Source organism: Syzygium oleosum, unplaced genomic scaffold, assembly GCF_021117445.2.
Source record: "Syzygium oleosum isolate NSW1041296 unplaced genomic scaffold, Sole_v2.1 Sole_v2.01, whole genome shotgun sequence".
NCBI classification, from domain to species: domain Eukaryota; kingdom Viridiplantae; phylum Streptophyta; class Magnoliopsida; order Myrtales; family Myrtaceae; genus Syzygium; species Syzygium oleosum.
In genome coordinates, this window is record NW_026607485.1 from 25,061,886 (window position 1) to 25,089,469 (window position 27,584).

General features: G+C 40.6%; 4 protein-coding genes across 5 annotated transcripts; 3 read left to right on the forward strand and 1 right to left on the reverse strand.

The window, feature by feature from the left end:
* Positions 1–2,694: 2,694 nt before the first annotated feature.
* Positions 2,695–4,092, forward strand: LOC115676171 (transcription factor MYB108). The gene is made up of 3 exons (XM_030599056.2): positions 2,695–2,951; positions 3,085–3,214; positions 3,324–4,092. The coding sequence occupies exons 1-3, from the start codon at positions 2,777–2,779 to the stop codon at positions 3,889–3,891; spliced, it is 873 nt and encodes a 290-aa protein (XP_030454916.2). The 5' UTR covers positions 2,695–2,776; the 3' UTR covers positions 3,892–4,092.
* Positions 4,093–9,180: 5,088 nt separating this feature from the next.
* Positions 9,181–12,248, forward strand: LOC115676026 (probable pectinesterase 53; the record flags this gene model as incomplete). Its single annotated transcript, XM_030598873.2, has 5 exons — positions 9,181–9,617; positions 9,951–10,140; positions 11,105–11,308; positions 11,388–11,623; positions 11,999–12,248. Coding segments are annotated over 5 exons (1,218 nt in total), but the record flags the coding sequence as incomplete, so codon positions are not given.
* A 337-nt stretch (positions 12,249–12,585) lies between these two features.
* LOC115676025 (nifU-like protein 1, chloroplastic) lies at positions 12,586–14,981 on the reverse strand. The gene is made up of 4 exons (XM_030598871.2): positions 14,526–14,981; positions 13,513–13,649; positions 13,193–13,417; positions 12,586–12,944 (listed from the first exon to the last, which is right to left on the reverse strand). The coding sequence occupies exons 1-3, from the start codon at positions 14,884–14,886 to the stop codon at positions 13,229–13,231; spliced, it is 687 nt and encodes a 228-aa protein (XP_030454731.2). The 5' UTR covers positions 14,887–14,981; the 3' UTR covers positions 12,586–12,944; positions 13,193–13,228.
* A 1,453-nt stretch (positions 14,982–16,434) lies between these two features.
* On the forward strand, positions 16,435–23,407 carry LOC115676023 (DUF724 domain-containing protein 10-like). 2 transcript variants are annotated; one of them, XM_056315073.1, is made up of 8 exons: positions 16,435–17,222; positions 18,642–18,941; positions 19,804–19,915; positions 19,997–20,139; positions 20,707–20,801; positions 21,613–21,722; positions 22,223–22,381; positions 22,526–23,407. In XM_056315073.1, exons 1-8 carry the CDS (start codon positions 16,713–16,715, stop codon positions 23,128–23,130), a joined length of 2,034 nt encoding a protein of 677 aa, XP_056171048.1. In that variant the 5' UTR covers positions 16,435–16,712; the 3' UTR covers positions 23,131–23,407. The 2 variants fall into 2 exon arrangements, with proteins under 2 accessions (XP_056171048.1, XP_056171044.1); XM_056315069.1 differs by having other exon boundaries at positions 16,437–17,222; positions 18,642–19,076.
* Positions 23,408–27,584: the final 4,177 nt, after the last annotated feature.

Genomic DNA, 27,584 nt, shown 5'->3' on the forward strand with positions numbered 1-27,584 from the left:
TGTATAAAATAGCTTCAAAGTTTGGAGATTTAGGATTGAGGCATGAATTAAAACTCAAACACAACGAAGTAAAATGATCAAATTGAACTTGTTTGGTTCACCTAGTTTAACCCAGATATGTCATATTTATTCTGTGAAACTTCTATGGTATCTTGAGAGATGGATCTTCCGGTGTAACTTGGAAAAGGTAGTATGTGATGCCCCAAATTTTATGAAACTGATAGTTCCTAAGTTTCAAAGTCGTTTCAAGAACCTATAGAGTAGTTTTTTGATTAAAAAAATTTGGAACCAATACCTATAGGGTAGGTTCCCTATCAATCATCAAACATGCACACCTCTTATCTAAAGGGCGACGAGTTCAACACTCGATCCACGCACAAGTCACCGCTTCACTACTACAAACTTGGCCTTGCACAACAAGGGCTATAAATTGTTGTCTAGTCATTATGAATTGGTGGCTTGTGGGGTTGATCGATTCTAGAGTGGGTCGGTTCTCGCCCTTGGAAACAAACCGAGCATAGTCGGTTTGTAGTTTGTGGAATTGGGAATCGGCTTACCTGATCTTGCAACCTGTGATTTCCTTTTTCTTTTGGTTTCTTCTATTCCCTACAAGTGGGAGTTTCCCAACATTAAAAAAGTAGTTTACTAATAATGGTTTGCTTCCGAATAAAAAATAAAAAAGATTAAGAAATCTTGGCCAGTCCGTCAGTCCGGTTTCTTATGTTGAAACCGGGAACAGTACTAGTCCCCCAGAACCACCCACAAGCCAGAACTGGCCGGTTCAGTTCAACTTGATCCGGTTCCCGAGTTGGATTAGGACCAACGCAAACCCCTGGTAGCTTGTGGTTAGATGCTGCCTGTTGCCCCATGTGTATGTGGCCTTTGCTTTAAATCAGCTCAACGCTCTTTCCCCGCGAGCGTGAAATCCCGTCAAAAAAGACTGCCGCACTCCCAAAGAAAATCTGAACCAAAGTACATCGCTTTGCACCTCACCACAAAAGGTAACATGCAAAGCCCACCATCGAAAAGAAACGAATTAAGCACATGAACATTTAGTTTCATGAGTTTTCTCTAGAACCCCTCAATCTTTCTCTTCTCGAATGGATGTGATTGATAAGATTGGGAGGGTCCGGTGGCCACGGTGCTCTCGTACTAACTCATCACGAGCAACACGTTGTTAGAAAAATTACCAAAATAGTTTTAGATCTATTGCGTTTGTGTCAATTCAATCTTAAACTTTTTAATCTTATCAATTTAGTCTTAAATATTTTGATAATTTGCTAATTGAATCATTTCTGTCCATTTTGGTTGGAAATCACTAACGTGAACGCGGATCGTCCTACGTGACATGACTAGTGCTGACATGGACAATTTTTAAAAATTTTTTCTAAATTTTTTGAATTATTTTTTTTTTTCATTGTGGCTGATGAGGGTCACCAGCGACCCACACCGGCCACGGGGCTACTGGCGAGGCCCTTGTCGGCCTTGAAGGCCTTGCTCACGGCGCCACCAGCCGTGGGTGATGGCCTTCACGGCCGGCGACTGCTGCTACTAACCCTCGCCGGCAAAATGAAAAAAAAAAAAAGCAAATAAAAAAATTCAATTTTTTTTTTAAAATTTACAAAAATTGTCCAAGTCATTACCAGCATGATGGCCAGCATCCACGTCAACGATCGGCCGAAATGACTTAATTAATAAATTATCAAAATATTTAAAACTAAAATGACATTAAATACAATAAATTTATGATTTTTTTTTTATAATTCTACCGCACGTCGTCACAGTTGGTCAGACACATCATGTCGATAGACGAGATGGAGAGACACATGAAATTCACAACAAAAACGAATTTTCTCGTTTAGCAAGAGGACAAAAAGAGAAAGTAAAAGAAAAGCACGTTAGAAAAAAAAGAGAAAAAAAGTAAAAAAAAAAAGAAGGAGCAAAGCTTTTCTGACCCTATCAAGAGAAAGTTGCGAAATTCACTGATCAATACGATGATATCAACCAGTCCCGCGCGTGCTCATACTAGGGAGGAGGAAGAGTCAACGGGTCAAAGCCTAGGAATTCCTGGAGCTCGCATTCGCCGACGTTGGGGAATGATGATGCACTGCATAATTCTTACGTTCACATTTCATTTAGGTTCGGACCGGGTTGAGACCTATCTCACCCGTTAGTGGAATGTTCGGTTTAAGGTGACGACGGAAGATGAATTGCCCACACGGAGGGAGCTCGTCGCCGCAGCCCCATCGAGTGCGAGGGGAGAAGTCCGAGATGGACGGCACAGCTAAGTTCAGGTCTGTACTTCGTAGACCGACAAAGGTTTTCTGGAGACTCGGTGATATACTAGAGGAGGGGGATTGGGATCTGTCTCGTCCGTTATTGAGATATTCGGTTTAATGCGCCAACGAAGCACCAACTGCCCACTGGGCGAGCCTATCGCCACAGCCCCACCGAGTGTGAGTGGGGAAGTTCAAGACAAGTGACACATCTAAGTTGAGGCTCGTCTTTCGCAGACTAACTAAGGTTTCTTGAAATTTGGGATAGACGGGCAAAATTGAGGTTGTGACTTTCAATTTAGTGCATTAATCTTAGTAAATACATTGCATAACTCATTTTTTTTCCATACTGCTAAGTCAATTCCAACACTATCATCTTCACCTCTATATATAACTCGAGATATCATCTAAAACCATAGTCCAAATCCTCCTCCTCCTCCTCCCCCTCCTTCAATCTTTTTGCATTCCTCTCTCAGTTGGCCATCATCTATCAGAAATTCATGGACATTGATCAAGTCATGAGAAGCCAATACGATTCATCATCCTCAGTTCATGCTGAAGAAGTAACATTCGACGTGAGGAAAGGTCCTTGGACCGCCGATGAGGACGCCTTGCTCGCGAATCACATAAAGATCCACGGCGAAGGCCGTTGGAACTTGGTCGCTCGTTGCGCAGGTCATTTTTCTTATACTTCATCACATCGCGCGGCATGTATTATTTCGCATTCCTTTGTCGTTTAACCTAAGTCGAAAACCCTCACGAATCAGTCGTGTTTGCTGAAATTTTGCAATCGATATGATGTGCGCAGGATTGAAGCGGACCGGCAAGAGCTGCAGATTAAGATGGTTGAACTATTTGCGCCCCGATCTAAGGCGCGGAAATATGACTCTCGAAGAGCAACTGTTGATTCTAGGACTCCATTGTCGCTGGGGCAATAGGTAATGCACTTACACCCACTGAGATGTATTTTTTCTCATGTCTGCGTGCGTTTTCTGTCATCATAACGAGTTTTGAGAGTCTAACGTTTTTGCGATGATCATCTTTAAGGTGGTCGAAAATAGCTCAATACTTGCCCGGAAGGACTGACAACGAGATAAAGAACTACTGGAGGACGAGAGTGCAGAAGTTAGCCAAGCACCTCAAGTGCGAAGTCAACAGCAAGCAATTCAGAGACGCGATGCGCTGCGTGTGGATGCCGCGGTTCGTGGAGCAGATCCGCACTTCGGCGCAAGGCCCGTTGAACGGACTTACTGAGAACCCACGAACTCATGGGATCGGGTCGGAAGACTCGGTTGATGATGATCACACAAACTTGTTGCCCGAACTGTCGTCGAGTGTGTCGTCCGATTCTTTTTCGGATGCTCAGTTCAGTAGCTCACCTTCTCCTAATCAAGCCGGCGGGAATGGCTCGGACCGTTTCAAGCTCGGTTTGGGCGACGGCCCGGAACATTGGACCGGGTACTCGGAGGGGTGGCAACTGGGTGTGGATGCGGGAGAGCAAGAAGACAGCAATGGTCGTTTAGTCAGTGAAGAAGATTCGTTGGAGAGCTTGTGGAATGAGGAAAACGTATGGTTCTTGCAGCAGCAGCTTTTCGAGGAGGCCTTTCGCTTGTAGGTGAATTTTATATCATCAGGGCTGAAATTTCAATCCTTGAAGAGCAGATTAGTGTACAGAAGTATAAATATGGCACGACTTAGGGGTAGAAGAGCTGTTCGTTCTAAGTTTGAATGGAAGTTTGATTGGCCAATTGAACCTTGTTTTGCCAATGATCAATGGGTGTGATCATTCGAATACGATTGATTATGCTTTTGAGAATGTAGTGTAAATCCATCTTATTTCAAATTGGTTTGCAGCGTATTTTGGCAATATGTTTCTACGGTAACTCAATACTCAATACGTAGAAGGCGTTTTTCAGTAAGACGTGTAAAATTTTTGTCAATCATCTGTTGGAACTGGAACTCCCGTCATCCGTCAACAGTCATGGGTCCTTCTCAAGGGAAATCCTCGAAATCTAAAGTCCGACTCAAAGGGGTAAGCACAACTAAAAACACACTGTTAACAATAGAGCATATGATAAAACATGTCTGAGTGTGTCATAAAAAAGACTAAAACCGCCGTCCATATTAAGAAAGAGTTACCTGCTTTTGGTGCGAACCCTTTAAGCTCGACTTTGACATGGTTAATTTTGTGTCGTATCACGGGCAAACGGTTCGACTCTGACATGCTTAATTATGTGTCGTGTCACGTGTGAACCGGTCCGGGCGAAATTCTTCCTATGGTACTTCAGTAGGTGGCCGCCCTGATTTGGAATTGGATTCGTTCGATCTTCGCACGTTGTCAACGAGACCGGTCGATCCCAGCCCTGAGAAATCGAACTGAAACCCTTGGAAAATTCAAGTGTCTCGACATGGAATTTTAGGAAAGATGGATCAGATCTCGTACGGTTTTTTCCTTGGAAATGAACGAAAAAACGGGACAATTCAGTGAATGAAAATGGCCACCTCGATTGAAGCACTAACAGCCGCAACCCTTGAAAATTAACGAGATTTGGGCGATGGATTTTGTTGAAATTAAAGGGCACACGAAATTCTCTGTCTGCGTTGACAAGGACCCTTCTTTTCTTAAATTACCAAAGAGACATGTTTCCATTATAGAAAAAATGAAATTGATTTATTTTGTCGATCAATGTTAGCCAAGGAGATTACGTCGGAGGTGAACAAAGATTTGGTCCAATGGTAAGTGGGGAAAATGATATAAATGATCTTTAAACTTTAATTCGATGCGTAACGTGATCTCTAGATTTTTAATTTATTCAATATAGTCCCTAAACTTTTAGTACATGTTCAAACTAGTCCCGGACTATACGAAAATGTTTAATGTGGTCCATAAATTTTTAATTCGTTCAATATAAACCGAAATTTTTTTGTACATGTTTAAACTAGCCCCTGGAATATATGAAAATATTCAATGTATTGAACATTTTCATAGTTTGAACATGTATCAAAAGTTCAAGGACCACATTAAATAAATTAATAGTTTAGGGACCATATTGTATATTAAGCTAAAGTTCAGGGATCATATTGTACATTGAACCAAAGTTTAAGGACTATTTGTGTCATTATCCTATGGTAAGTGAAAGATTGTAATCACAGGACGGTCTTGATCGTGAGATCTAACAACGAATGAATCGTTCAATATTTTCATGGCCTTAAAAGCATGGAAATCATTTAAAGTTCTAAGCATCATGGCTTGTACAGACGAATTCTTCTTAATAAAGGTCTATATGAGTTGCACGCGCATCTCAACAAAATAGAATGCGTGCCTAAATCAAAATATCGGGTTTTTTTTTATTTTTTATTGTTTTAAGAGTTGCAATTGGTGTTCCTTTTGTTGTGAGGTGTTCGGTACCGATTAACAAACCGACCGGCCCTCGATCCTGTGTGCCGACCCTCCGATTTCGCAAACACCGAATAATTATCAAAACACACAAGTTCGCACTCGTGAGAGACATCGATCAGTCGAGAACATATGGCATTCACCATACATCTCACAAATGTTGTTTAATAATAGCTTAACTAAGGTCCAACATATCAACGTCGAAGTCACTTCGTCTGCTTGATTAGGAATATTAGTATTTTCCGATATTAGTAACGGTTTTTTTTGCTGGTGATATGATAAATGTCGAGATATGCGTTTGGCATGGACTAAATGTTGATGGTTTGTTATTTTCTTAAGTTAGAACGGAATCTAGAATATCGAATTGTGTTCTAACTGGCCATTTTCGAATCCGGGTAGACTAGGACTATGAACCGGTCCATTTGGGTAATGTGCACCTGTTGATGAGATTGCAGTCAATGTCGCTTACATTGTTTTCAACACCAAAATGGCTTCTGAACCATTCATGCCATCAATTATAGTTTACTTGGACTTGGAAAAGTCTAATGAAGCAACATTGACAAAAAGTTCCACATCTTTTGGGCTGGAGATAGATTGGTGCGCTCGTATAACACTTCGTAAACTTTATTGATCAGGTAAAACAAGAGTCAAAATCACCACGACATAAAATTACCTTCACTTGGCATTAAGAATCGAACCTGCGTCGTATGCATGATTCGCACCCACGTGTCTATTTTCTAACCACTTAACCAAACTCGTACTTTCCCCTCTCGCGGTTTTGAACCGTGTTTTGTGCTACTTTCACATTTTTAATTATGTCTAACCTGAACAGAGGTTTAGAGGGGGAATTGCTCGATTAGTCATAAACATATTATATTAATGCCAAGTCCTAACATGGTGACAAGTCACGTAAGATGACCAGTGACGATTGGACCATCACGTCAGGTATTTTCGGTAAAAATTAATCGGGAGAATTACATTGGAATTTCATGTAAAGGTTTAAAACTAAATTAACAAAATTGAATAGTTTATGACTAAAATTGGCATCTAGACAATGAGCTTAGGTTTAATTGAACAATTTTCCCGAGGCTTACATGTTATTTAATATTTAAATACTTCCATACTTCTCCTCGCACATGAACTGCAACTTGGCTTAAGTTTAAAGAGTTAATATCACGAAAAACTCCAAACTGGTATACCAGCTTGGGATTTTACCTCCGTTTGTCTTAGGTGTACCAATTTGCGATTTTTTGTGATATTAATCTAATTTAACGAAAACTAACATAGGGCAAATTTATCATAAATGTATCATTTTTTTCGTGACATTAACCCTAAGATTAAAGTGTGAAACACTTTGCGCAAAAACTTAGGGTTTCTCTTTAGCACAGGAGCTTTAGTCTAGATTACCGGATATAAGAATTGGGCTCTCAAATGAAGCCAACCATCCAACGCCCTTCACAAGTATTAGGCTGCAAAACTTGCTACAATGGCCCATTAGTCATTGCCGGAAAGAGAGAGAGATAGCCGAAAGTTTTAAAAATTAATTTTATATTGAGAAATTCAGATATAAATCCATGTGATTCGAAATAATTTTCACATGTTCATGTATCCACGTGATTATTGTTGTTTGCGTTAAAATTTACAAGGGTAGGAGGAATACCAGGCATGTCATGTTGATTGTTGGTCGACATCAAGAAAGTTGGAAATTTGAACGCACCCCCCAATTTTTGTGCGATAAACTGACGACTGATGATTGAGAAAGGAACAAGAACTTGATCTTTGAGTTTGAATCCGAGGACCACAGAGATCAGAACCCTCATTCGTGGGCTCTCGAAGTTGATGGCGAGAGATTTCGAGCGAGGAGTTTGATTTTGTCTACATTGAATCTACGTTCCGCGAAAGTAGATTGCATTAAATTGAAGAACAGGAAAGTAGTATGAAAGACAGTACGATTACACGATAAAAAGATTGATACGTGGTTCGGAGAACCCTTATCAAACCTTATCGAGGAGTACACAACACCTATTTCATTTGTGGTTCAAGAAACCCCTACAAACAGAACTTCTAGTGAGACACAACAAAAACACAAAAAGGACACAGCAAATCGTAGTTGCACATTCTAGCAAAAATAAAAAATAAAAAATCGTAGTTGCACTTTTGAAATAAAACGACTGCTAAGGACTTGTCACTGAAAGGCAGGATCTTATCTACTGTAAACTTCTCTCTCTTCAATCTGGCTAATCTCCATCAAACGCTGAATTCTAACAAGTTTGGATTCTTTTTTTGTGTGAAAAGGATAAATCAAAGGACCTTCTAATTAATGAAGTTTCATCACAGCCTAAACCTTTCATTATCCGTATATATAGTTTCGGTCTCTGCCTGATGTACGTATATGGGTCATATTTTAAGTAAGGAATACTTTTATAGGTATCGAAAGGAATGGGATTTGGCCCAAGATATGATATGGGAATGGAGCAATCAGTGCAATTACTAGGTCCCTTCATCTACCTAAGTAGCAGTGAAGTGAACATGCCCAAAATTGGCAAGCTCTGCAGAATTGGCCCTTCTCTGGAATCCATTATCTTTCTAAGCCATATGGGTCTTTTTTGGTACTCCATGATATGTTATTTAAATGTTTGTGGTGATCATGAGAGGAAGCAAAAAGAATCAGTTTGGAAGTTGGACTACAGCTATCTCTCCACCAATGTGGGATAGGATTGGCTTCTGATAGGTGGAAAAAAAACAAGAATTGATGCAGTGCCCTATTACAACACGACAGATTATGAAGAGGGTCCCCATGAATTTGATGAAAAATGTACATGTGATGGAGTGGGCACTGATGGATTCTCTGCAGTGGATAGTGGTGTCAATTTGCGTGTAGGTCACCTCAAAGTGTATGCTCTAAAATGAGGTAAGCATGATGTCACCATGATTGCAGAGGAGAGAATTGAAACTATACTATACTTGTATGTACAAGAAAGTACATGCATTTGCACACAATGCATGTGATACGTTGAATTTGATGGACATTCCATGGGTGACCTAAGTAAAGAAATAGCTCACTCTTAAAAATCTCTGGAGAACATTGTAATTTCAGCAGCTGATGATAAGCAGGAACTTAAAGCATTGGAAACAGTCTTGTGAACAACTTCCAGTTTTTGAGAATAGGATAGCTCATGCAAGATTATGTAATTCATCATGTGAATTATGCTTCCAACTAGTTCAAAGTGACATTTATTGGTATGGTCATGCTTGAACTTCCCATAATTTAGAGATAAAGACTAAGCCACAGCTCTTGTCATACTATAGTCTCTTCGAAAATTATTTGAGCAATTCAATATGGATTTACGAAAGCCATTTCATGAACTGTGGACCCTTTTCTTGCTTCTACAATTCATTGGTTTCTTCCTCAGCTGGGTCGACTATGATGAGAAGCAAGAAAGAGAAGGTCAATCTTGTAAATAAAACTCAAGATTTCCACATTCTTTTCCATGAAACTTTCATTCCGCTATATATAATGCATCCATCTCCATCAAGAATCCAACCTTGTCATACCAACACATGCATAACTCTGCTTATACAATGTCTAGCATTTTCTCACGCACCCAAATCTTCCTCTTTCTTCTCTCCCTCTGCATTGGCAGATTCTCACTGGCTTCTTCATCCTCGAGGGAGGATGATGGTTTCCGCAGATGGGTGTCGTGGAATGTTGAAAACTACCGTCGTGAAACTTCATTGAGCGCAATGTCGACCGCTCGAGCTCCCGGTATTCCGGGCAAGAAAGTACTTGATTGGAAGCTGTGGAAAGCAGAAATGAACAAGGTACGTAAGACGGTGAGCCAAGACGGAACCGGTGATTACAGGACGATTTCGGAAGCTCTTAACAGTATTCCTGTGTTCAACACCAGGAGGGTCACTTTGGTGATCAAGCCTGGTGTTTTTAGGTAATGTCTCTCTTGTTTCACTTTGGTGCAATTGCACTCTACCACTTAGGCCTTGCTCTGACATTTGGTTGAAGTTTCTAGTCTAGAAACTTGAAAGCGGTTCATCATTTTCTTAAAATTGGATTGATCGCCACTGCATGATCACTATTTAACTAGAAGTTCATGCAAAACTTTTAGGGTTTCAAAGTTAAAAAACTGCATTTAAAGCTGGTAATAAAAAGAAGGTGAAGATCTAATATGTAGTTGCAGATGCTAGGTAGGTTGCAGAAGATGGATTACTTGAAGGCTTATGAATGGAAGTCCTAATGATACGGTCTTTCATGGAGAATGCAGAGAGAAGATTAATGTACCGAGAAATATGCCATTTGTGACATTTTTGGGAGACTCAACTAGTCCGCCAACAATCACTGGGAATGACACGGCATCCTTGACTGGAAGAGATGGAATGCCATTGAAGACGTTTCAGAGTGCGACTGTCGCGGTTGACGCGAACTATTTTGTCGCCATCAACATCAAATTTGAGGTAACTGCACGACTATACCTCTATCAGATATTATATCGACTTCATATATCATGTAAGTAGTTTTTCAGTCCAACCAGTGGCATGGTCCTTTATACATCCTAACGAGATGACTCGATTCTCATCGCAACTAGGCCGAACATATATTCCCGCAGTTGATCTGTTTAGCCGAACGATCCTACAGGTTGTTACACAGAACTTTTGCACGTCAAAGAGACTGAATCATGTAAACTTTGTGTCGCCTAATTTCATGGTTTGAAATTATTCTCTCTGCAAAAACTCAGTTGCCTCTTTCTTTTCAATTCCTTTTTGGAACCTAACAGAGAGAAATTATGCTTAGGCCTCAAACTCAGTACTTGAGATGAAGAACTTGTGGAGGAAAACAGAAGATGGAGCCAGTGAATTGTCTGTTTTCACAATAAAAGAACAAAAAGAACAGAACTGAGGCACACGTACCTCATTATGAGCATAGAGATTCCATCTGCTTGCCAAGGAACAACCCAACAATCCAAAACATCTCTCATTTTTTTTAACCATTTGAGTGGATCAAAATCACACTAAGTTCACGGGTTGTCACGAGAAATGCAAGTACTAATTTACACTTCCTAAGATCAAAGGGAATGGCTGCTCTGCTATCAGCATTTTCACTAAAAAATTACATTGTCTTCCATGGATTTGCAAGCTCTGGTCCATATTATGACATCCAATCCTACTACGAATAAGATGCGTTGTGTTTTTGTTCCCTCCTCCTTTTGGTTTAGTACTGAGAATTCAGATGAAGAATATGTCGTCCTACTTCCACATAGTAACGCTATTCATTTGATAAAAAGCAGTCTGATTCTATTCCTGAGAGACCCAAACTTAAAACCTATTTGTTGATAAAACATTAGACTCTAGGAAATCTATTATCATCATAGTTTTAAGGTTGAACCACACAATACTCTCAGTGAAACCACTCATGGCGCAGAACACAGCTCCACATGAGGTCGGATCGATAGGAGACCAAGCAGTGGCATTGCGGATCTCGGGCACGAAGGCCGCATTTTACAACTGCAGCTTCATTGGGAACCAAGACACTCTCTATGATCACAAGGGCCTTCACTATTTCAACAACTGCTTCATCCAAGGCTCTGTAGACTTCATCTTCGGCTATGGCAGATCTCTTTATGAGGTACTTTCATGCCAATTTAGATCATCTGTCCTTTAATTGCGAGCCTACAGAATGACTAAACACGGTATTATCTGTGTAGAACTGCTATTTGAACTCTGTCGCCAAGAAAGTGGCCTCTCTCACGGCTCAAAAACGCACGAATGCCTCATTGGCAAGCGGGTTTTCCTTCAAGAACAGCACCATCACAGGGAGTGGCCTCATCTACCTCGGCAGGGCATGGGGAGACTATTCAAGAGTCATTTTCTCTTACACTTTCATGGACAGGGTGGTTGTTCCCCAGGGATGGAGCGACTGGGGCGACTCGAAGCGTGATGCGTGAGTTCAATACACAAACCCAGAGAAGGCTAAACTAAGGGGATACTAACGGAACTGTTTTGCTTTTAACTAGGGGCATAGCTTGAAGCTCTTGGAACAGAACAAAGAAGAAGTCCTCGGCAGATTATTTTGAAAACCAAAAAATCGTTTATAAAGCAACCGTAAAAGCTGAAGATCATCAACTCAAACAAGCAAATATTTGAAAAATGAATATCGACAAATTTCTCAAAACTTTTCACAGTAGATAAGCATGAAACTAAGAACAGAAATGACGGAACCCATTTCTAAACCATCTAAGCGAGTAACCCTGAAAAGGAAGGAAAAGTGTGGGAGTCTATTTTCACTGACAAGAAATAATCTGTTTCTTTGAGACAGACGAGTCTACTACGGAGAATACAAGTGCAGTGGACCTGGAGCTAACATGACCGGAAGAGTTTCATGGGCAAGAATGCTGACAGATAAGGAGGCTCAGCCGTTCCTAGGGACTTCCTACATTGAGGGCGATACTTGGCTCCCGAGCCCTTGAATTTCTAGGAACATATGTAATCTCGCAAGAGAAAGCAAAGAAACTACTAAATGCTCGCAGATTTATTATTCATGCATGCCAAAGATCTTCATTTTGACATTTCTCTTTCTCTCGGCCCTATTGAAAGAATTATTGCTGCAACTTAAACCAAGCTGACTCCTGTCATAGAGCACATAGGACAATCATAAATTGCTCTACCGTAGTTCTTAGCAGATAACCCCAGGGATCCCAGATAAGGGAGCCCTAAGATAGCCGCCTCTGGTAATATGCTCGCCCGCAACGTAACCCAACAGATATTTTAGAAGTTTAGAACCAAGCGAGCAATTCCCCTACAGTATCATCACCACCATAGAGTTTAACCACCAATAAAAAATAATATAATGAGAATAAAATTAGAAACATAACAGGAGTACATAAATCGGGCGACATCAAAGAATGAAGAGAAGCACGGATGAGCTGTAATCTTTCTTATCCTTTTGTTTGTTTTGGCCCAAAGATAACCTGCGATTATTTCACGGACTACACAAAGCCCTAAAGTACAACAACCAATCGAATGTATCAGAATGATCCAAAGTGTAACTTTTAGGCAGATCAAATGTAACAAACTCTTAGTTACTGAAAATGTACAGAAGACCTCGTCTTCTCCCTATTGATAGGAACATTAATTTAGCTCTCCCCATACTCACAGGAAGCTCTGATGTCTTCCCGAAATGCTGCAATGCACCAGATCAATTCTTTTTGAGCATCACCGACTGTAGGTCCATTATCTTATTGATATCCTGAGCAGGAATCCATCTGGAGAAAAAAAGAACTAGTCATAAGAAACCCATTCAGGAGAAACTCACGTACAAATCACTCATCAATAATGAACAAGATGAATAGTTGCTTGGTATCTTCTTTTCTGTATGCAAGTCCACTAAGGGGAAATCCCAAAAACCTCCAGTCTTAGAGTCGGTCTATTGCTCATATGCATATGCCCACAGAATTTTCAATTAACAAGGGAATTGCAATCAACAAAGTGACATCTTACTGTCTTATCTCACCTATATCGTGTGATCTAGCAAATTATTTGTGGCAAGCTAGCCAGTGAACACAACATTAGTAATATCAGGGAACTTCTCCTTGATTGCTGCTTTGATCCCAGACCCAATGGACTCAGGTCCCACGTACTTTACAAGGCAGTCTTTCGCCTCCACAGACAACACCTCGACGCTTCCACCATAATTTGCAATAGCTGGTCTCAATATGTCGAGATGGCGATTCACTGCCTGCATTTACCAAGTGTTGTCATGACCAGCAAGTGAACTTACCCTAGTTTCGCACATGCACGTTTTATTTTCCTTTAGGTTGGCAAAGAACTTACCTCAGCAGTAGTCTCCCTCACTTCATCATCATATACCTGACGGATCTCTTTGACTGCATCACCGAATTTTTCCTTAAGTACCCTTTCAATTCCCAGCTGCATGGTGGTTGTTGAACTGGGACAGCTCTCACATGCCCCTGAACAGTCAATTCGGTTGAAGGGAATTCTCAAATTTGTTTAATGAAAAGTCCTCAAGAAGCGGACTTTAGAATTACACATGCTTCAACACAGAAATCCACAGGCTCATTTAAGTGAAGCTTTAACTCTATAATCATGAATCCCACAGCGACGGAAAATACACATTTCCTGCTTATGGTAGCAAGCTTCACCAATAAGGCTGCCAGATTATTTCGAAGAATCCAAACGCAGAATAACTAAAAGCCAAGTCTCCTCCTGCTATATCACTAAAAAAAGAAAACAAAGCAATGTTGAACAAACATGGAGCATAATAGATCGGGTAAAGCAAATCCTTCGAAACAGATAGGCATGAAAAAGCGAGGCATGATCAGTTCTGAACATCCAAAAAATATTTTCTTCTATGCCGTCTGTATATAGACGAACTCTATTTCCCCCCCTCATCATGTTTACACCAATTTCCATACTGCTATGTTATTCGAGTTCAATTGCCAGGATTAAGGAATTTAAATGCAGGCAAGGATGGCAACAGAGACAAACTTATCATCCCACTTAAATAATTGCCCAGTTCAAGTTATGTATAATCAGAAGCTGAGCACAGTAGTTAAGTTGCACAAAACCATAATCAACAGATACAAAGAAATAAGGTGCCAATAGACCAGCTCTAAACACTCCTCTTGATCACTCTACCGATGAAAAATTGACCTCACCCACAATTCGGTCCACGAAAGCAAATTCAACCAGCTCGCCGTAATTCAAGAAAAGCCAGAAGAAAGGAACTGGGTCAATCACGCTCTCACAAAATTTCCTCAAGAAAGAATCTGGAAATCAGCAAAATTGAAAAATTTCGAAACAAAGAGGAGCAACTCGCCACCGACCTTGGAGCCTGAGAGAGACGACGCCATCTTCAACGGAGACGACGTCGACGTTCCCGCCATCGGCCATCAAGTAAGGCCTGACGTCCTCGAGGACCAGGTCGACGTTCGGGGCCGTGAGGTCGAACTTCTGGGCAGAGTAGAGCCCCGGAGGAGGAGAAGCAGCAGAGGAAGAAGGAGAGGACCCAGCCGGTGCGCTCGAGCTCGAAATTCCGGAGGACGTCTTCAACGGCGATTGGCTGCGATACGAGAATCTGGGTCGTGGAGGGAACGGAAGACGAGGCGGGGGGTTGTGGGATGTGGACGGAACCGGCGGACGAGGAGGTGGGACTCGGTGGAAGTTGGCGGTCGCCATGGACGCCATTTTCTTGGTGGGTGGAGGACGAAGGCGTGAGAGCTTTGGAATCGAGAGTTGGTAGGGACGAACCGAACTGGGGCGTATCAAGACTGCCTAAACTAGGATGAGCATGATCCGAGTGGACGATTTTTATTATAAAATCGAGCATCGCTCACTAAAGATCAATTCCAAAAAATTGGAATTGAGAATCGTCCATTGATTCTTTGGATTCATCCGGAAATCGGACCATTGATTCAGTACAGTTCCTGGGTAAATTCGTGGAACCGGTCTCACTAGCCAAAAACAGAGACGGAAAGACAAAAATGGAGACGGAAATAGAGAGTCGGAGATAATAAGGTGAGCATCGATCGAGAAGAGAAAGAGAGTGAGAGTGAGCGTGAAGAGAAAGCGAAAGAAGGTATTTCTCGATTTAATGTGAGGTTATAAGCGTCAAGAGAGTTAAGTTTAGTTTAGGAAAAATTAAAAATTAAATAAATATATTATATTTATTATTATATTACCAATCTGATCAGGGTGGGCAGGCAAGCGGTTCCACACATAAAATTAGGAATAGGACCGATATCCACTGGATCCGATCCGATTCCAGGCAGTCTCGGGCGATCTGGGCGGTTCCCGATTTTTTTGCACACCCCTAGTTTGAACATCTTAAGAAGAAATCCACATTTTTTCTTTTATTGTGTTTAATATTTAAAAGTTTGATCAAAAGTTAAATTCCCTATTTTTATTGTGTTTGAAATCTAAAAGTTAGATCAAAAGCTAAAAGTAATGCCATTTTCAAATGGGTTAATAGTACGAAGAATTCCAAACTGGTACACCTATGAAAAATTCAACTCCGTTAGTTTTTATTAAATTTTACCGTTAAATTGCTGAATTGATGACACGTGATAGTTAACGAGTGTACCAATTTGGGTTTTATCCTCCGTTTATCACAGGCGTATTAATTCAATTTAACGAAAACTAACGGAGGGTAAATTTATCACAAGTGTACAAATTTAGGGTTTTTTGTGGTAAAAAAATTAGTTTGGGATAAATTTGTCATAAATATATTGGTTTAGAATTTTTCGTATTATTAACCTTTTTAAGGGATGAGAATTTTAGGGAAAACTGCGTAAAGAGTTGCGTTCCAAACTTTTTAATCAGTGCAATTAACTAGCATATTTTTAACCGAATTATTGAGTACCGAATCTTTTGGTTCAGTGCAACCTATTCTTAACCTTCTACCAAAAGTCCGATGCGGTTATAAATTTATTATATCTTGACTTGTTATGGATATCCCATTTGAATAATCCGCGTATAATTTTTGGCTCAAACTCAACGGAGCGAAAATCATATTGGAGATCTCAATAACTTGAATTAACGGAATCAACATTTTGATATAGTTTAAAAATTATATCAAATATAGTTTAATAATTCAAAAACTATATCGGATAAATTAAAAATTCAAGAACGTGATATTGCGTTTTTGGATGAAAATTCGAATTATTCCGATCCTTTTTTCTTCTGAGATTTTTGGCGGAACTATCCTGCATATTTTGCACGGCGCGTCAATAGAAAAACCCAATCCTACCCTCCCGCCAGTCACTTTCTCCCCCCCTCACCCCCAACACGCATTCATCGGTCGGCGAAAGCTCGCCGTCTCTGCACCGCCCTCCGGCGGCGATCGTCGGCGTCGCCCCGCTCTCGCTCCGGAACCGGCGCGCTTGGAGAGCTTCGCTCACCGGCCGTTCGTCCTTCTCCGTTTCCTCCCCCTTCGTCTTCAGCGCTCCCATTTCGCGCTGTTCCTCCTCAGTAGCCGGGAGCTGCTAGGGTTTCGCTCGCGCTGCCTGTCGGGTATGGAGCTCCTCAAATGTCGGCGCCAGAAGCTGGTCCTCTCCAAGGGCTCGGCAGTGGAAGTCTCGCGCGGCGACGGCGGCGGCGGCGGCGGCTCGAGGGGGGCGGCGTGGTACGCGGCCAAGGTTGTGGACGTGGAGCCGCCGCCGCCGTGGAAGCAGTCCGGCAAGCTGAGTAAGGTTCAGAGGGTCTTGGTGGAGTATGAGCAGCTGGTGAGTGAAGGCGAGCCTAAGCCTTTGGTTGAATCGGTAGAGACTCGGTGCGTTAGGCCCCTTCCTCCGTCGCGCGAGAGTCAGCAATGCAGCTTCGAGTTGGATGAGTCGGTCGAAGCGAAGTGGAGGAATGGATGGTGGCATGGGTTTGTGAAGATGGTTTTGGAGGACTCGCGGTATTGCGTCTGTATCGACGGTAGGGTAGTTGATGATGTGTTTGAGAGCAGCGATTTGCGGGAGCATTGGAGCTGGATCAGGGGGAGATGGTATCCCACCGGGAAGAAGGAGAAGAATGAGCAGGTATACAATGAGGGTTGGGGTCTTTTGTGATTTTCCCAAGTGGGTTCTTGGATGGTTTCTTTGTTTTGTGATTTTTCATGCGACTACACCACAAAGCTCTCTTTGGTTTTACTAATTCTAAGTGAAATAGAGGGTTTTGATTTTATCAAGTGGAATTGGTGGGTTCTTGATATTGGAGTACATAATCCCCTATTAGTAGGTTTTTTTATTTGCTGTATTAGTTTTTGCATCAGGACCATAATTAGTATTAAAGCCACTACGCGTGTGTGGATTACTCTTCCTTTTCTTTTGTCCATTAAGGGCGCTAACTTTAAGGTAGTTGTCTATTATCATACACTACCGCAATTTGATGGTGGGGTGTTATCCATGATGTGTACTGTTTTGTGGCGATCTCTCCATGGTGTCTTTCGTTATAATTTCTCATGATGTTGACTTCTAGAATTGTTTTTTTTTTTTGGTAAGGGACTTCTAGAATTGTTTGACTTGATATTTTCTTAAAAATCTCTCGTGTTTTGTAGTGTGTGAATTTTGCATTTTGTCCTTATCGGATCTTTAAATGCTTTCTTGGATCTATGTTTCTGTCAAACTATCATGCCTTTCTTTTGTTTATGACTTGAAGTTCTCGTATTACTTCCCAAAATGAGGCTGCTAAATAATGTATTTAACTTGCAAAGAGAATGGATTTCTAAAATTTTATGTGATTGTACTATTGTAGTCTTCGCTATTAATGCTCTCGTAGATAAATCTCAGATCTTTTCTGCAACATGTTTTGCTTGAGCTTAAGCAGCAGTAGCTCTTAAAGGCTAGGGATTAAGGTGATTGAATTTTATCGTTGAACATGGAAGAGGTTGGCTAAACCCCGTCCTGCATCATCTCCTCATGTCCCCTCCCTTGGTTAGGACAAATTGTCAGCTTCGATGTCTACTCATGGTACCATCAGATTGTCAGCTTGATCGGACTTATTTGCTACATGCAAAAAGTGGTTTAATTTTGTGTGCTTGTCTCAGCTACCCCCTGCTGCATGCACTTCAAGTAATATCTGCAAACTGTATATTAACCAAATGGAACCGCATGTATCTATGGCTTGCACACGAGGAGACAGTAACAAATGACGCAATTTTAGTGGAGGAGTTTTATATCAATTGTGTTTAAATACTTTACCTTCAGAAGTTTCTTCTGTTTGTTTTTGTATAATTTTCTTTGAATGACAGCATTTTTTGGCTTTGTGACTTGGCGATTCTCTTGAAGAGTAGTTGTCTTATGAGTTCAATACATGCAGACTGGAAGGAAATGATTTGTTATGCATTAGACGTCAAAATTTTGAATTTTCCACAGTTTCTATGCTGGAAGAGTTAATTTTATCATGAACAGATGGGATTGGAAGATTTAATTTATTTTTGTGATACTTCTTGATTTTAGGAAGCTCCTTCGACTTTATACAATCAAGGGCCATTAGAAGAACCGTGTGTTAGTAAGGATATGCCTATCGTTGGAACAGATGTTTTGGAGGACAGCACAAAAGTGGAAGCCACTGTTTCCTCATATTCAGCGAAGAATACGGAGGTGCAGCCACTTCCACGGACTTTGAAGACTCCCTATGCCTTGCGACCAGCTAGAAAGATAAAGCGAGGAATCTTGATTGGAAATGCAGCAAGTCGACAGCTTCTGAAGAAACTAAGTGAAGGCACTGCAAAGGGGCCATCAGTTGCAGCAGATCAGGTGAGAGAGCTGCTTATGGAAGCATCAAGAGTGCTAAATGGTACAGCCAAGTCTAAAAAAGGAATCTCCGGTGGTGGAAGGTTAAAGAAAACCGTAATTGTTGATGATCCTTCTGTTAAAAGTGTTGCTGGAATGGTGAGCTGGATTTCTCATGTTGTCCTTCTTAACTTTTTTCTTTCTAAATATACAAGCATATGCTCTTATAGAGAGAAACTTGACAATATTGAGTTAGATACATTTCCAAGTGACATTTGCTTCTGTGGATGTTCTGATCTATCAATATAGAGAAAGATGAAGCAGGTTGTTCTTACTCCAGAGAATAGCACATATCGAATTATGGGGTCCATGCAAGTGTTGTGGTTGCATATATTGGATTCTGCGTGCCGGTTGTGTGAAAATACACATTTTAGGAAGAAATCGATGCTGAATACCATAGAAGAGTCTTTCAAAAGTTGGCTACCTTTAAGAGTTTTGTTAAGCTTGACTGTTTTGATCGGGCCATAATTTGTTTGCTTTCTCCCTGTTGTAGTTATAGAAACAGTAGCCGGACTGGTTCCTGTCAAGTGGGTTCTATTTGTTTAATGAGAAAATGTAATACATGAATATTTGCAGCTAGGTCAGTACAACATTTAGTTATTAAAATGATGCCTCTGTGAGTTCTGGTATCCTGGGGGCTTCAAATGACGTTGAGCAACAGGCTTTTTACATGGTTTTTTTGTCATTATATGGGGTAAATGATATATATTTAGTCAGCTACAAGGTATCTGTCTTATAAAAACTATCATGAGACTTTTAAAAAGACGTAAGCTGAAGATTTTAGTGGTAAATATTCTTCAAATTTTCATTTTAACATGATGTGCAGGAAAATGAGGATCAGAAAGCAGTTGAATTCAATGACACTATAAAGTTTGCTATTCGAAGAAGGGGGAAATTTGCTATCTCGAAAGCTAAATACTCGAACACACACAAACCAGGTATATGATTTTAAAGCATTAATTACAGTACTATTAGCATAAATTTTTATCTTAGCTGAAGTTTTACTCATGTATTTGCAGGTAAGGAGGACAATGCTGGAAGTGCTATCAAGAGAGTTGTTCAAACTTTAATGCAAGAAGACGGTTTTCCACGATTGAATTGCGTCTTAGGGTTGCAAGCTGAAGGAGTTGCAGATACGGGTCAGCTTCCTAACAAAGAGTTGGTGAGGCTCCTCCACAAGTTAAATAAGGGCGCAATGATGCTCTTTTGAGGAAACAAGAAAGTGATAGAGGACAAGAAACAATAGGGAGGGATACCAGTGGGCCTCCTTTGATGCAGATACAGATGGCAAAATTAAGCTCTAGTTTTTTCATAGATATGGGGAACTCAACGTCCCGTATGTGATGCCTTCATTACTTGTCAATTGTGTGGAACCCAGCTTTTCATTTATAAAGGCACACTGATCTTATTTAAGCTCTAATTTTCTCGTAGATATGGAAAACTCAATGTCCCTTATGTGATGCATTTAGTGATTGTCAATTGTGTAGAACCCAGCTTTTCATTCATAAGCACACTGATCTTATTTGAGATAGCTATGACTTCAACTCAGTCCCATAACGTAGACTGTGTTAACTATTAATCTCTAAGGCAGACCTCCCTTTTATTAGCTTGGCGTGCCCAGTTAGAGAGGCTAGCTGGGTGCTTCTTCAGGACTTTTGTTGTCCCTCTTACATGCTACTTTATGGTAGTCTTGCAGGTGAAATCCTGATACCTGTTCTCCCTTGTGCAGGGTAAAAATGAGCAGAAGTGCGAGGGAAAGAGTCACAAAAGGAAGAGAAGAAAGCCACAGAAGTTGGTAGTCGTGAGACCTGAGGTTCCAGAGACAGTGAGACCTGAGGTTCCAGAGACAGTGAGGCCTGAGGTTCCAGAGACAGGTACTCAATGACACTAACGCCATCAAAACATTGTAAGAAACAAAACAATTGAGAGCGTTCTCCTAATCTCCACCGCGCCCCCACACACCCCCCCCCCCCCCCCCCCCCCCCCCCCAAGCACACCCCCGCACGCGCGCACAATTAGAAAAGGGAGATAACAAGCCAGTGATAACCTACCACTTAATGCACTAATTCTTGAGGACCAGATACTTTCTGAAAGATAAAACATGAAGGTCTAAGGCCGTCTTCTCTTGCGGAAGTAAAGTTGCAAAGAGAGTAGGGATGAGAGGAGTAAATGAAGAGATAGAGAAGTTTTCTGTTTTCTCTGTGTTTAAATAAATGAAGTAAAAGGAATGGGAAGTGGAGAGATAGTTTATATGGAAATAAAATGGAGGGAACAATTGAAATTTACTGTCATACCCTTCTGGTATGTAACTCTGCAAGCATATATGTCCTTTCTGTCAATATAGATTAGAGTACAATACCGACATCGGGAAGTAGAGGTAAAAATAGCAATTGCTCAACTATCCTTATTAGGAGGAAATAGAAGTGGCGGTCTCATTTGGCAATTTTCCCTGTCCGGTCCTCCATTCCACTTTACCCTCTGTCCCAAGAGTATGAACTTAATTTCCCCATAACTCCTTCCCAAGATCGAATTCTTTTCCCCTCACTTTTCATATCGTGCCAAACATGCTGTAAAAGATTTAATCATTGTATGCTCCTAGCTGTGATCTACAGAAGCGTATAAGTATGTCTGATGTAGGCATGGAGCACAATGTAACCAGCGCTGTGGTGGTCGGTGAACCAATTTCAAAGGATTATGCTACCTGGAGAGTTCAACCATCTTCAAGCTTGGGAGTACTTCATTCTGGTAGGGCGATAATGTCCAAAGCATATTGAAATAACTCACATGCCTATATTTGCTGGCCAAGTGAATTGGGTTTGGTTGCCTTAGCAATTAGTAGATTCGTCGCTGCCACATTAATAAGGAAGAATTGAACTTTCAATCAACTTGGGGAGTGAATTCTTTTGACTACTTGGTCGAAATGGTGAATTCTTTAGACACACTTTTGACATTTTACTAGGGAAAAAAAAAATTCTTAGCAATTTTTGATTGCTTGTTCTGCGTGGATGCAGAAAATATTACAATATGCTCCCTCTTCCAACTTTCCTGAGAAAGCAAGCTATGTAGCATGAACAATTTCAATGCGCATTTCTTCGTCTTTGACACGGATCACTAATGGTTAATTTTATCAATAGCAAGAATTTATTGGATGGTCACAGATAATGGCGTCCAAATTCACCATATCCTGGGAGATTGTCAATGTGGTTCTATATTTGTGGTTTGAGATCTCTATCATTATATTGCAGGTGGTCCAGATAAGTCCAGAAGGGAAGGAGCCAATGGTTCTGGGAATTTCAAGAAAAACAATGACTTATGCAATGCTGAGACATCCAACACGAATGAAGATCAACCTCTATCAACATGTTCTGAAGGAATACGCACACCGATATGCATTGAGGGATCAAGTAAGTTAGCTTTAGGAGGCTATGGGCCCAACTCAATTGTGTCAATCCTTTTGTATCGTTTGTGGCAAAAGAAAAGAGTAATTAATGTTGTGAACTATTGTTTTTTGTATTAATGTCGTGAAACCTGCATGACTGCCGTCTTAGGTGAGAGCGTGTCTGGCGAGAGTAGATGCTTATTTGTGAAAACCTCGCCTGTTTGGAAGATGATTGAATCAATGGAAATTTTCCAAACAACACCACAAAATCCACATTTCATTCCTCTTCGGGTGTGTAAAGAAGGATATCGTGAAGGAGCAGCTATTGGCATCATGGCAACTTTTGCATCTTTGACTGATAAAATATCCAACCTGCTATTTGATGACCTGAGATGCCATTTTGATAGCTGCCTGGAGACTCTTTGTGACATGGAAAAACATGGATTTGAGGTTACAGCTCTGCGGAGTCACGTGAACGAGTTGCTAGCAATTAAGGAGAAGCAGGAACTGCTTCAGGATGGGTTAAAGGACACCGAACTTGAAATTGCTGACAAGGAACGCAAGAAGAGAGAAATTAGTGAACAGATGCAAGAAATTGATAAGAAGATGACTGAGTTGCAAGCAAAATATGCAGTGCTGAAGTCAGAAAAGGAGAAAAAAGATGTCGAGATCGCTCGGTTGAGGATGAGCTTGAAAGGCAACAATGAACAAATTTCAAGTGTGCGGCTTAAGTTTGAACAATTGGCTGCTCTTCTCCCTTGGAAATTTAACTGATTATCAAGATCTTGAGGTTTGTTGTCTTGGGTCTCGTAAGTGTTAGTTCATGGTAGAGTTTTGTAGTATTTGCTTGGAACATTTGCCTAGTAAAGTTCATAGTTCTAATTGGAGTAGTTGAGAATGTATTTATATTCCTCTCTATCCAGTAGACTAGGACCCTTGTAACCTTTTCCTATCAACGTAGTCGAGTCTTACTTTAAGATTAGAAATATTTATATATGATGCATGCCATCGAAATGCAAACGTTTCATGTGGCCTGATTTGTCTTTCACCAGAGATTCTGCCTGATTTTGAGCCATTAAACACGACTTCAAAATGCTTAGAGAAACGGAGCTGAAGTAAATTATGGATCGTCACGTGATTTGTGGCGAAAATGGACATTTTCCCACATGGATTTAGATTGATTTCTATGCCTCATGTTTACTGGAGTCTAGCTAGCAATGAGTTTTGAATGTGATGGTCGATATGATTTTGATCTCCGGATGCAAAAGTTCCCAATCTCACCTTTCTTCACGTTGGCACAGAATCTCCTCATGAAATACTGTAAATCGTAGACGCTTGGTCGATCAATTTACGATGAGGCCAGTTCGATTAGGTGAAACTCAAACTTATAAATTTTCCATGAGTCCGAATGAACCAGGAGAGAAATGAGTGCAGGTGGTTGGTTGATGTTCTTGAATTTATTAGGTAGCTGTTCCATCTGTTTCTTCTCCTCTGTTTTTCTCTTTTCTTCTCTCTTTGATGAAAGTGAGGTCCTCGATCCATCCGTCCTGATGAAAATGAAAGAGAGACAAGACCCACCAAGTATCGCTCACGTTGTTTGGATGAGAAGAGAAAACGGGTTGAGCTTAATACATAAGATAAAACTTAATGTTGTAATACAAACAATGTGTACATCAAAGTCATTCTCATTTTGTGAAAATACCCGGTCCTCATGGATGAGCTACGCACGCAGCTAAATTACATTTATTTAACTTGCGAAATGTTGATAATTGCATCGCAGCATGAAAATACTAACAATTACATGAGGACGAAAGCAAATCTATCATCTCTAAATTTACCCAGTTCGTCAACAAAAGAGAAAAATGGAAACTAATGACTGTTATTTAGAAATACTATGTCAAATTAACTAGTAAGAGGTTCCTTCATACAAGTTCTCTGGCTCTCCTCCTTAGGCAAATTATGAGCCCTCCCCTTTTAGCTGACTGTTGCCAATAGCAGCACCAAGTTGCTAAATTCCTGACGGGACAAGCGCATTAAAAATCCTAAAATTTGTCATGAAAGTATAATTGAATCCTAAAACATTCAAAAAGTGCAATCAAGTCCTAAAATTTATCATGAAAGTGTAATCAAGTCGTAAAACTTTCAAAAAGTGCAATCGAATCCTAAAACTTATTGCGAAAATGCAATTAAGTCCTAAAACTTTTAAAAAGTGCAATCAAAAGAAGAACTTAATTGGACTAACTTGACAAGTTTTAGGATTCAATTGCATTTTTTGAAAGTTTTAGGACTCAATTACACTTTGTAACAAGTTTTAGGACTCAATTGCACTTTGTGACAAGTTTTAGGACTTTCAATGCATTTATCCCATTCTTGATCGAGAACATTTGACTATGTATAGAAAGCATGAAATTTGAATGGAAGTGAATGGCAACATATACAAAGTGCGATACTGGGAGATAAAAGTTAATCACCGACACTCACCAACTTAATCCCAAACATATCCCCTACCTTTATAGGGTTCGGTAAACGTAATCTCAAACCCGTCCCGCTATCAGGAGTTCGATTGCACACCTACCGCATTTAAGCAGTTCAAAAACCGAATCTAACTCGACAATCTACCATTGAAAGAAATAAGAGAGGAGAGAGAGAGAGAGTGTGTGTAGAAGTTACAAAGATGAGTCGAATGCTCAAAATATCAGTAATCACTTGCATCTGTTCATTTTTCCCCTTGTTACCAAATGCATAAGAACCTATGGATGCTGTCAAGGCACGATAAATTTGCATATAATTGATGACATGCTATTTTAGATGAAAATATTCTTCTTCTATTCAGATTTCTCTTCTCGTAATCACAAAGAATTACATAGTTCGAGGTTGTGGCAATATATCCTCGCAGAACAAAACGAATCAAAGATCGTGTGGATTCATTCTATTGTTTTTGTGATGGTTAATACCATGAAAAAAGTAGCCGCAGTTTGCGGCTACTGTTTCTAAACAGTCAGTCAGTTGATTCAAAACATGTTATTAATCCTACCTTTCCTTCTTCAGAGCACTAATGCTTGACGACTGCTAAATATCGACTCATATCTACTCGACAGTCCGGTCTTCTTTTAGCAATTGCCTCTTTAGTCCAACTTTCATCGAAACCTGACTTCAACTCACCCATCGATTGTCAACGCCTTGTACTCATATTCGATTTAATCTAATCCTTGGTCCATTTGGTTAAGCATTAATCAAATTGGTACTTTGACTGGAAAAAAAGAGAGAGAACATTAAGCATTTCACAACTCATTTGCAGTAATATAGATGCAAGAAAGCACTCTAAATATATACTACTATAATACTCTGTATCTCATCCTTTCTATTTTGTGGCATATCATGCCAATCCAAGAAATTTATAGGTGCCAAATGTGAGATTCTCATTACGGTACCAATAAATTCCGCAAGAGTAACTTCTCAAAACTGTTGGGACGGGTATGCTAATGCTGTCGATAATGTTATAGTGGTTTAAAATTCTATCGCGATAGTAATTCTAGACGCCATCAAATCCTCCTTAATATGACAGATAAGCGTCCATCGGGTAAAATGGTGTCGGTAAATGTCATTTTTTTTCATGGTGCACGACTAGACAGAGCTCTAGTGAATGTGGAACGGAGAGTTGTTTTCCCTGCAGCAGAGGCTTATGAACTTCCATCACTAGGCTCGGATCACCATCCTTTAATTCGAAGCAATCAGTCTAGAGGATGAGGATTCTCAGAGAATTGTAGATGAGGTCCGGAGATCTACAAGGCTTAACCGAGCCCCATTAGCAGCAAAGTGAAAGGAAGCAGCGGATGCATTATTGAAGTGGAGCAAGCATCCAGAATTTATTGGCGGAAATGGGTAGATAAGAATACAAAATTCTTTCATGCGACACACAATTCAAAGGAGACAGAGGAATCGATTTCCGAAAAATCAATGAGCAGAGACCCCACAGTCCTTAAAAATCAGACCCCACAGCTTTTCTAGAATCTTTACTGCTCATAAAGGTGCTGCAGCTTCCATCCAGTTCTTGAAAATTGCTCCAGTACAGTGACATAAGACATGAACAGGTCTCTCAGACAGCAAGCGATGGTCTAAATGTGACTCTTTTATCAGCATAACCAGTCAGTGCTTGAAGAAGATGTAGTCAGAGAGGTGCGACAGTTCTCTGTCACCGGGAAATTTACACCCTCCCCGAATAGGACCCAAATCACCCACATACCCAGGGTGCCAAGCCCAAGAGATTTTAGACCAATTTCGACGTATAAGCTTATGCCATTTTGCATGTAAGGTTTTGCCATAGTCATGGCTAATAGGTTGAAACCCTGGTTACCTGCACTTGTTTCCAATGAACAAAATGCTTTTGTACACGGAAGACAAATTCAAAATAATATATCGGTCGGACAATAAGCCATTCATCAACTGAGAATTCGAAGAAGGAAGAAAGCCACCCACGACCACGTAAAATGAGATTCCCTGAAGCGCAGGTGAATTGGGTCATGCAATGTGCGAAGACCGTTACAATGAGCGTTAAGGTGAATGGCGAGTCTCTCCCTTACTTTCGACCTACGAGGAGACCCTCTTTCCCCGTATCTTTTCATTTTTGTTCGCAAAGGTTCTGTCGATACTGATTCAAAGCTGGCATTGAAGGCTCCATCAAAGGAATTCAACTGAATCGTCATCGTCTTGCACCTTCCCATCCACCGCTTCCTTAATGCCCAACTGTTTGCTGACATTCGTAAAAACCAGTGCTCTCATGTAGTGTCCAAAACTCTCATACGGAAACATGATATGTCCCTCACATCTGCCGGTCATTACGACTCTGTTAATGAGGCTTGTCAAAGTGGGTAAAAGTGTAATGGCATGTATACCATCAGTGGTCCTGGAAATGGGTGGGATGATACTGATGCACCTTGTTTCAATTAATGGAGGCCCCGCTTTGCATTTGCTTTCAATGCGCCCCGCGATCCTGCGGGTGGCTTTGTTGATGGCCACGCATTAACGTTGTAGCCGATTTGATTTCTTTCTCCCCTTTTTTCCCCCATTAAATTCGAACGCAATAAGTTAAAAGACATGCCACTAAAAACCATATATTATGCACATTGTGATACATTTATCTTAATTTTTTTTTCATGACACAAAAAATCTCAAATTTGTGCCTGTTTAACATATTTATTCTCCATCAAATTTTTTTTAATGAGAACTGT